Source organism: Erythrolamprus reginae, chromosome 3, assembly GCF_031021105.1.
Source record: "Erythrolamprus reginae isolate rEryReg1 chromosome 3, rEryReg1.hap1, whole genome shotgun sequence".
Lineage (NCBI taxonomy): Eukaryota > Metazoa > Chordata > Lepidosauria > Squamata > Dipsadidae > Erythrolamprus > Erythrolamprus reginae.
The window spans coordinates 27745771-27756996 of record NC_091952.1 but is presented as its reverse complement, the minus strand read 5'-3'; the positions used below and the strand labels follow the sequence as shown (position 1 = coordinate 27756996).

The window sequence follows — 11226 nt, the reverse complement described above, 5'->3', positions numbered from 1 at the left end:
GGTTCCAGGAGGAGGTTCGTAAGGTGAAAAGTTCGTAAGATGAAACAATGGTTCCCATAGGAATCAATGTAAAAGCAAATAATGTGTGCAAATCTTTCAGGAAAATCCCAAACTTTAAAAGGGAGGCGAACAGAGGGCAGGGAGGAGCAGCTAAAGGGGGCGGGTGGAAGAAGCAAGGCTAGGCTAAAGGGTGAGTGGGAAGGAAGAAAGGCAAGGGGGCGCGCCCCTCTCTTTTCTTTCTTAAAAAGACACCCTTTCAATTCCTTTGCAAGCACCTTGTTCTCGGCAAAAATTTCCTACTCCAAGCAGCCCCTCCCTCCTCCCTTTTCTTTCTTAAAAAGACACCCTTTCAATTCCTTTGCAAGCACCTTGTTCTCAGCAAAAAATTTCCTACTCCAAGCAGCCCCTCCCTTTTCTTTCTTCAAAAAAGGGGAAAAAAAGAAACCCCTTCATCCCAGCAGCAGCTGCTTGGGTTCGTAAGGTGAAAATAGTTCGGAAGAAGAGGCAAAAAAAATTTAAACACCGGGTTCGTATCTTGAAAAGTTCGTTAGAAGAGGCGTTCGTAAGATGAGGTACCACTGTATTTATTATTAAGGAAATTGAGCAATGGACATAGACAGTGCACTCACCTGGATTTCCGCTTGCAATAAATGAGCAAGTTATCAAAGAGAAAAAATGTTCTCTCCTGGATGTTTCCAGCTGAGATTTTTAGTAAGTTTCCTTGAAGCAGAAGCTGGGTCGAAATATCTGTCAGGTTGGAGCCCTAGAATACAAAAGAACTATTTCAGGATTCTATCTCATTACAGAACATATTATCAGAATTCTGGACTCTCAATGCTAATCAAATCCTGCTTTCACAGTAACTGCGGCTTAGAATTTATTTGACTAAATCTGTTGTTCATGTTCCTTTTTTAATATATCTCCCCCAAAAAAATCAAATTATAAAAAGTAACTTAACTTTCTCTATCCTAATGCCCTCCATTCAAGGCATTTGCTAAGATTCGGTTTATCTGATACACATTTCAACTATCCAGTAACCAGAATTTGCTGATCTACATATAAAGATATTAAAAAATACAAAAACCTATAAAGCCACTAGGAAGAGAGTCTACGGAGAGGGGCAGCATACAAATCCAATAAATAATAATAATAATAATAATAATAATAATACATAAAGGCAAAGTAAAAGCAGTTGTAAAATAAAACAGAGTAAAGATATAAAGACGTAAAATAGTTGTTTAAAAGAATAAAGAATAGAAGGGGCTTTACTTATTACCTCCCAGAAACAACAGGTGAACTGAGGTGTACAAAAAGGAGACAATTGCAATCGGTGGAGCAGGGGAGAGACTTATTTTAATTGATGAAAAGAACATTGATGCTCATTGATCAATGTCTGTGTAATGAAATATCTGCAGGAATACAACCAAGTTCAAGAAGTACCAAGGACCTCCCATTTCAACCCTGAGCTACAAATATCCTTTATTTAAGCCTTCATTTAGCCACCAACTTGCTACAGTATATTTGGCAAAGGGTCTTCAACAATTGCCATAAGATGATGGTAGACAGATACTTTTCAGATAATTAAGAAATAGACAAGACAGAAAACACAGCGAAAATACATCTTCCCTTCCTCCCCTTTGCAATCCAAGAAAGTAGAGGGAGTCCCTTTCGAGACATTTGCCATTCTCTCTTTTTTTTTCCCCTGTGAACTCAGCTGCCTTTTATTTGACCATTGGGGAGATGGATAGTGGATTGAAGACATCTCTGCAAAAGAGGAGCCAATGACTGCAGTAAAGATCAAGGAAGAGTAAATAGGACCAGATTACTTAGGGGAAAGCCTGATGCTGCATGAGTCCCAGTGACCGGTCAGGTCCCACAGAGTCAGTCTTCTCCAGGTCCCGTCAACTAGACAATGTCGCTTGGCAGGGCCTAGGGGAAGAGCCTTCTCTGTGGTGGCTCCGGCCCTCTGGAATCAGCTCTCCCCCCCCTAGAGATTTGCACTGCCCCCATCCTCCCCACCTTTGCAAGAGTCTGAAGACTCATTTGTGTCCTCAGGCTTGGGGCTATTAATTACTTGCCCCCTGGCCGATGAACGAAATGCGAGCACACACACAAAATTTGTGCCTCTTGCTCCTGTCTCCCAAAATCTTTTCCATATACCATTACAGTACTGGACTCGAGATAAACTATTCCTAAGAGGTTTAGAGTTGTAAAATTAGAACTAGTATATTGTTAGAAAAATGGATTGCAGGGTGTTACAAGCAGAAAAACATTGTTATATTATATTTTCATTTGCCATCTCAGGTTAAGAGTTCAATCAACTTGTTTTAAAGTAATAGAAGTCTCCAAGATATTTTGAAAGACAATTGCTTTGCAATATTCCAAATTATAAAGGAGGGAAATACCAAACTTAAGTAATCCAATTTTATGTTTCTAACATATAGTATGATTTCCTATGCATGAAAAAATGCAGATAATATATTTCAAATTAAGAAGAAAAAATTCCTGGCTAGTAAATTACTCAATCAATTCAATTTATAAGAAACACAGAACAAAAAATAGAGAAAGTATAAAAATATATTTCTTTTTTTGCAATGTGTTTGTCAAGTCCTAACTTCCTTATCTGCAATGCATACCAGACTAAGGAAGTATAATAGATCAATATGATCTACTGATGACTTCCTACAAAATAGGACAAAAAAATTAGTCCAAAATTGTGAAATACATACCATCAGCAAAAAAGTTTTTTTATATGATACAGCCACGCTAGCAGAAATTGCTATGGGGTAGTGGCTGGGTAGGTAAAATATAACCACTTTTGCAGATTTAATAAAGTACTATTAGTAGTAGTGGTAAAGCGAAGGAACATCAGCATCAACAGGAAGCGTTCACATAAGTGCGCAAAAAAGATGAAGTTTGGAAAGTCGAGCTTTCTTCCAATCATTTGCTGAATTGGTATCAAATGCGAAACACAGATTTAAATCAGGAATTTCCTGGCTCACAGTTCAATCTCATAGGTACATTACTAATTATTATGCCACATTCTCAACTCTATTTAGAAGAACCTACTGGTTTTGAGGTCAAGATTTTGTATGATATTTGAAATACTTATTTGAAATAAATTAGGCTGTATTTATGGGTGACACTAGAATGATTCTGAATTGAGTAGGCCTTTTCAATCCACCTATCAACTTTTTAAAATAGTCTACTCTATGTCATATAGAATTTGGTTGTTCAAATAGGTGGGTAAAATATTCCAGTTCTTAAAGATCAGTTTTCCCCAAACCACTATCTTCCAGATGGGTTCAATAGACAATGAGGATTTAGTCTAACAAATCAGTTGAGGAAAGCTATTTTAAAGGATATAATTTTCATATCTGGTTTGAGATTCATGGATCTGTATCCATGCTTAGTTATACAGTACTTAGTTATCCAGTTAAATCAAAGGCTGGAACTTGGTTATAATTGGCAAGCAAGGTTACAGAAAATGTACTTGGTAAACAAATGTGACATACCTCACTCAGATCCAAACAAAGAAAAAAGCAATCACAGGCTACATGCAACCCACATAAGCTACCGTATTTATTTCTGTCCCTCTGTTCCCCAAGGAAATACCACTGAAACTTGGCAATACAATAAAGAAATATTGGTGGTAAAATTTCAGGCCGTTTTCTAAACTTTTAATTGCTTTTACCAATAGAAATGTGAATTATTTGCATGTGAAAAATCTGTACTCTCATCCTAACATTAAACCCCACCAAAACACTGGTATATAACCCAATATATATAAAGATTCAAAAACACTAATTAAACATTCAGATCATCAACTGTATAGCACATATAGCCTTAATAATGGAAAATAGAAAGTAATCCATTAGAGGAGAAAGTAAAGTAAATATTAAAAAGGACTATGAAGATCAAATGTAAGAATAATTCTGATATCTATTTATTGTTGCAGCTCGCTCTCTATATTGTTTTTCCTTTTTTAAAACTAGAATACATTTAGGGATTTTCCTTTTATGTTTCTACTGAGGAATACAGAAGAAACATCCCTTCTGGTTACATTCCTTTCTGGCCACAAAAAGTGTATTCAATTAAGATCAGCTTCTAATATAGATAAACATTTAGAAGTACATGATGTTACTTTTCGAATTCTTCATACAATGGAATAAATCAGCAAGCAGCTTTCGTTTGTCTAAAACAAAACCCTGATAAACATATCAAAAATTCTTCCAACTCTCAGAATCTTTGTTGTGCTCCATTTAAATCGTTACGGCAATGCTTAGCCAATCCTATTTGTTTCCTTATTCTTACTGCTCTTAATCTACTACTATCCTAGCCAAACTCATTTGTTTTCTTATTATTACTGTTGTTAGCCCACGGCTATCCTGGATTAGTTTATTATTCTATTTATTACATTTGTTTGCTGCTCATTTCACCACAATTTAATTTAATTTAATTAACTTTTAAGCCACCCACCTCCTTACAAACTCTGGGCAACATAGAAAATAAATAATATAGCATACAACAATATAAACAATAATAGGCAACATACTAAAATAGTGCCAATATAAAACAGTTAAAAACCCTGAAATACAACAATCATTCAGCAAACATTCATATTTCTTGGCCCGGGATAGTTGGTCGTATTCTGTGGCTCCTAGGCCTGCCAGCAAAGCTATGTTTTCACAACCTTTCGACAGGCTAGGGGGGTGGGGGCAGTACGAGTCTCTGGGGGTAGTTGGTTCCATGGAGCCAGAGCCATCACAGAGAAGGCCCTTCCATGCAGCCACGTCAATCAGCACTGTTTGGCCGACAGGACCTGGAGAAGGGAGTTCTGGCCGGTCGCTGGGAATTTTGTGGCAGAAGACAGTCCCATAAATACTCTGGTCTGATGTCATGTAGGGCATTATAGGTAATAACCAACAACTTAAATTGTGTCCAGAGACCAATCAGTAGCCAGTACAGCTCACAGAGTGTTGGGAGTTTTGTGGGTGTACCTGGGTATACCACAACAACATGCGCGGCTGCATTCTGGAGTAGTTGTAGTCTCACAAGGTGCCCCTGAACAACTTACAAGGTTAAAAAAATGGATTTGGGTTGGCAAAGTAGTTACTGAGGCTTCAAAGCTGACCTTCAATTCACAATAGATTTATATTTGTGCTCAGACACTGAATATTCTATCTGAGCTCTGGTGACCAACTTGCTAGCCCCCAAAAAACAAAAAACAAAAATTAAATAGCTGGCTATCTACATCATCCACATGGCTCCGTTTGGATGCCAAAAAAGAAGTCTGAAGGAGAAAATGAACAAGTCAAAACAAAACAATCTCAAAGTGGAATAAACACTCTAAACATCAGGAAGTTTATATGACTTCTAACAGATGTGTCCAGTAAAAAGAATTTCGGCTGGTTACCATCAGCTTCTCAAACACAGGGTGCTCCAGACACCAATAAGTACAGGAAGTAATTTAGCAAATTATATTCTAGACAGTGGAATAAAAAACACATTTGCTCGCTGGAAAGCTCTCCTCTTGCTTAATCAGTGGCCTCTGTCAAATTCTTATGCTTATCAAAACAATTGCAGGAATTATTACTGGATCACCATTTGGCCAATTTAAAAAAATCATAATCAATTCATCAAATGAATTTTAATCAACTCAGTTACAGATGTAAAAATTAGACATTTCTTCTTCTTCCCTTTTTTTTTTCTTTCTTCCCTTTGTAGGTTTGTATGTTCATTGATTGTTTTGTCTTTATATCTTGGCTTATAGTCAAAGCACACGATTATTGCTTATGTAATTTGCCATGTTTTAATTATCAATTGTAATTATCTGTTTCTTATGCATTCACTGTATATTTGTAAAAAATAAATTTCTTTAAAAAAAGAAAGAAAGTTAAAGCTCAAAGGCCCCACACAAAAGGGCTGATGCAACTTTAGTGAAAATCTAGTTGCCAGAACTTTGCAGAGTTAAAAAAACTTTTAACTTTGAAGACTTAAAATAAACTTTTCTCTATATCAAAAAAAAAAAAATTAGACAGCTAAACTGTCTTGTAATAAAAAAAATACAATAAAAGAACAGAATAAAATATAACAGAAAGAAACCTAAAAACTAAAACATAGTAAACAAATATAAACCATGGTAAACTGTTCATACATTAGTTCATGAACTAAGCTAACATGTGTTAGCAGTGTTCCAATATCTCAGGGGCTTCCCCAAAGAAGAGGGAGTCAACCTATTCTCCAAAGCACCTGAGGGTAGGACAAGAAGCAATGGGTGAAAACTAATCAAGAAGAGAAGCAACTTAGAACTAAGGAGAAATTTCCTGATAGTTAGAACGGTTGGCCAGTGGAACAGCTTGCCTTCAGAAGTTGTGAATACTCCAACACTAGATGTTTTTAAGATGATGTTGGATAACTATTGTAGGGTTTCCGGCCTAAACAGGGGGTTGGAGTAGAAGACCTCCAAGGTCCCTTCAACTCTGTTGTTATTGTTGTTGTTATTGTTGTGATGTTAAAGAAAGTAAGACATAGAAACAAAATAATGAGGTAAGGAATGAATGACTAGCTAAGTTAAATCTGTTCCTCTACTTCTAGATAGATAATTCTACTTGATGACCAAAAGCTTAGAATTAAATCTTTTACCCACTTTCCACCATACCTCCCATCCTTCAATGTGAGACTGCAATTGCTCAAGAGCTTCCAGCTTCTCCATCTGCCTCTTGGTCTCATTGATATTGCTGCACACTGTTTTCATTGCCTGTAATGCATTCAATACCGCTTGATAATCTGGGTGTTTAGTGGGTGTCCTCTTGGCTAATTCCTGAAAGAAAATTATAAAAAAGAAAAGGGAAAAGAGAAATGAGTTTGTTTGTTTGTTTATTTATTTATCGAATTGTTATGCTGCCCATCTCTTCAAGGTCTCTGGGTGGCTTACAAGAAATAAAAACAATATTTAAAAGAACAATTTTAAAAAATAATTACAAAACCCTAGTAAAAACCTTACATATCTTTAGTTCCAAAGCATCAATGCTTTTTCTACCCTAGTCCATCATACTCACAATTTCTGCTCCTGTAAAGCAGAGGTCTTCAAACTTGGCAACTTTAAGAATTGTGGGTTTTAACTTCCAGAATTCCCCAGCCATGCTAACTGGAGAATTCTGGAAGTTGAAGTCCACAAGTCCACAATTCTGGGAGTTGAAGTCCACAACTCCCACAAGTCCACATTCTATGAGTTGAATTCCACAAAGTTGCCAAGTTTGGAGACCCCTGCTGTAAAGCATCACAAACCATTTGCTGCATTATTCTGATCTTTGTTTTACATCATGGGCATCTGAATATCTTTTCCATGGCCTCCATTATTCTTCTCTCAAGTGCTAGCTTGTGGCATACTTCTTAACTTCAAGTTCCTTTACTGTCAAGAGATGATTGTAAAACAAAAGCTATCCATCACTTCAACATCTTCACTGTAAATTTACTAAAGCAGATTGCTGTAGCCACTGTCTAGTCTCATTGACGTTTCTTATTAGAGCATGTTTCAACTATTTCATTCACATTTTTCAGTTACTGATTATCTGTGAATTAGAGTAGAAAACTGGAAAAGCCTTATTGATTAGACTGCATCTCAACTAGGCCTAGATCTTCCTGTGATTCTGAAATGTTATTGTCAAATAGATTAGGCAGTAGTGGTGAGATTGACTTAAAGCTGATCTTGATGACGCTGATGAGTTCGTCCACCTGATGAGTTTGTCTGCCTGATGAGGGTCTGATTCAATAACGTAGCCCAACAGGTGGAAGCTGAGGAGCAAATCAAGGGCTGAAGCAGGCAGATCGCCCAGCCAAAGAATTAGTGTGGGAATTCAGAAGGGCAGCAGGAAAGCTACAGGACTGGCCTGAACGGCTCTTAGTACACAAGTTTAAAGAAGCCCTAGACTCAGAACTGGGGAAATCCTGCAGCATTCAAGGAATTCCAGACAGGATCCAGGACTGGTACACCACAGCCATCATCTTGGACCATGAAATTTGTCCCCACCTCCAAAAAAAGCTTCCAGCCAAGAGGCCAACCAGGAGAACTTTGGGCCGCCGATCTCAAAGAAGCAAGCTGAGCCTCCTCCCTCTGGAGAGACAACAGCAGTAAAATGCTATTGATGCGGCCAAGGCGGGCACTGCACTGGCGTCAGCACTAATTCCACAACCTAGCATCCAGCCAGCTGCCGAAGCCCAGAAAGGGCCCCTAAAACCCCCTGAGAGAAGTCACCTTGCTCAACAAGTAGAAGGCGCTCCTCCCCAAACGGATGAGGCTGAGGTTCCACCAGGAGAGGAAACCCCTCCACGTTCCAAGGAAGAAGGTAGCGACCAAGACGACCCAATAGTGAGTGTAGCTGTCCACCGCTTTGTCATCAAAGCCAAACTTATAGTGCCAGAGATGGGGGAGAATGGAGAGGCGATAATGGACACGGACTGCTCATGATGCTTGATTAGCAAGTCTGTTGTAGAAAGGTTGGGGATCCGCACTAGGGCCTTAACCCACCCCATCCAGTTTCAACAAGTATATGGGTCACTAATTGGGGGGGGTGTCCCCCAAATGCATAAAACTGAATTAGTGGACTTGCAAATAGGGCACCACCATTAGTTCATCATGTTGATGGGACTCCCACCATAGAGTGGGAAGATAATTACCGAAAGCTAACCGTGAGCATTAGGCCACTACTTCCCAAATTATCTAAGATCCACTTGAAGGAAGTCAAACCACTCAGGCCAGAGTGGCCCCAACCCCTGCAGTTGAGGCTAAGCTCCCAGGAATCCAGCAGGTACCGACAGAATAGAGGGAAATTTATTTATTTATTTTATTTATTAAATTTTGTATGCTGCCCCTCTCCGTAGACTCGGGGCGGCTCACAGCAGTGATAGAAACAATGTACAATACAAATCTAATAATACGAAGTTAAAAATCCATAATTTAAAAAACATGCACACAACACACCATACATAAATTATATAGGCCTGGGGAAGATATTTCAATTCCCCCATGCCTGACGGCAGAGGTGGGTTTTGAGAAGTTTACGAAAGGCAAGGAGGGTGGGGAAAATTCTGATCTCTGGGGGGAGTTGGTTCCAGAGGGCCGGGGCCGCCACAGAGAAGGCTTTTCCTGTGGGTCCCGCCAAATGACATTGTGTAGTCGACGGGACCCGGAGAAGGCCAACTCTGTGGGACCCAACTGGTCGCTGGGATTCGTGCGGCAGAAGGCGGTCCCGGAGATATTCTGGTCCGATGCCATGAAATCTATTCCAACAGCAGGAAATCTCAAGGCATGACGTGTGATGTGGCACTTAATGACCCCCAGGGAGTCACTTAATGACCGAAACTGAAACTGATGTCCTTAAGTCAGCATGATTACATGCTTAACAACAATATCTCTTAGTGACAGAGTCACTGGTTTCCATTGTGTTCGGTAAGTGAAGTCTACCTGTAGAGGAATGTCAGTTTTTCAAAAGGATCCTGTTCTGATTGTAAAAAGAAATATGATTCTGTAAAAATTATAAAAAAATAAATGCAAAATGCAACTATCATGATTCATTAATAGGGATTACTTTTGCTCTTCTCAGCAAAAGGTGAACTAAATTACTTTCCTTTCTTTTTGTCTTTCTCACCTTAAATGACTGAGTGACCTCTCCTGGAATATTTCTCAAGTGATCATTAATCTTTTGTTGGTTGCAAAAAACAATAGCTAGTAACAGACATGCCTAGCTGAATTACTTTTTTTCATACCTAAAAAGGTAACAAAAATGTTCAACCACACTTTTCCATGTACAAAGACAAATTCTATCCACACTTTAAATATAATCAGCAACAGACTGAGAGGTTGTGCAGGTTGAACTTGAGCTAAGTCTGCCAAATCATAGAAGAGCTATCATAATCCATCAACACAACAGATGTACGCTAGTTTGCATGTGACTATCCTTCTGTCTTTATAGCATATATTATATGTTTGATTTGGTCTGAGCAAGCATCCAAGCTGCCCTTAGTCCCTTCGTTTAATATTGATGGAACGAATATTCTTGCTATTTTTTCAAGGATCCAGAACTACCAGAATCTTTTAGAGAGCATTCTAGCATAAAACCTATCCCTTCTTGAGCCTTTAATTAAATTCTTCCTTTTAAGCTTATAATAGGAAAGCCTATTATAGTCTGAAGTTATCTTCCCTCCCCCACCCCATCGTGATAGACAGACTTTGCCTTTTCATCCACAAAATAAATCCAGCACTTCAAAATTAGGTATTGTGTGATATCATTTCTAAGTCTGCTTCTATAGTACGGCGTTCCAGCTTGAATACAAATTTGGTTTAAGGACAAAGTTAGGGGACAGAATTGGGATTTTAATCCATTCCATTCTTGTTGTATCCTTAAATCAACCCTTGGGTTGTGCTGCAAGACCCCCTCTTGTGCCAGGGAAAGAGTCAACTATCAATCCAATCAGTTTCTATTCAAGGAACGAGGCCCCTCCTGTGCAAATGGCTTTTGTCTTGGTTAAAGAGAAAGGGTTGTTAGCTCAAGAAACAAGTATTGTGTAGCGAAAAAGGCAAATGCAGAGAAATAAGCGCATGAAAGGCAGCATGAGAAAGGCATTGGGAACAAAGTAGGCATGAAGCACTTCAATCTGAGCAATCATTCCTGAGGAAAGTTCAGCTTCATATTATAGTTATTAGGGCAACAGATCCAAAAACACACTGCTTTGGGATTAAGAGAAATTCGGGTGTGCGTGTGTGTTAATAGTGATTTAGAAATGCTGAACCTGATATTAAAACAAGCAATAAAAGGAAAATAATTTGTTTCCAAACTCTAACCCCGTTACCAGGTTGAACATTGAACTAATTGTGCCATAGATTCCCTCAACACTGTCAAACTTTTTATTGCACTTCTATTTCTACTAGTTTTTTCTCATCATTCCTATCACCCATTTCCTCACACTTAGGACTGTATGATTGTAATTTGTTGCTTGTATCCTAAGATTCTTATTAATATTGACTGTTTCTTCATTGCTTATTTGACCCCTATGACAATCATTAACTGTTGTACCACATGATTCTTGACAAATGTATATTTTTCTTTTATGTACACTGAGAGCCTATGCACCAAAACAAATTTCTTGTGTGTCCAAACACACTTGGCCAATAAAGAATTCTATTCTATTCTATTCTATTCTAGATCTACCTGTAGAGGCCTGAGT

General features: G+C 38.4%; 1 protein-coding gene across 2 annotated transcripts in view; it reads right to left on the bottom strand.

The window, feature by feature from the left end:
* Positions 1-11226, bottom strand: part of PREX1 (phosphatidylinositol-3,4,5-trisphosphate dependent Rac exchange factor 1) — a 287903-nt gene that overhangs the window by 118695 nt on the left and 157982 nt on the right. For both annotated transcript variants that reach the window (XM_070744658.1, XM_070744659.1), the window contains exons 6-7: positions 6662-6823; positions 630-763 (exon numbers count right to left, since the gene is read on the bottom strand). In XM_070744658.1, the coding sequence (XP_070600759.1) occupies positions 630-763; positions 6662-6823 (296 nt within the window). The remainder of the gene's footprint in view (positions 1-629; positions 764-6661; positions 6824-11226) is intronic.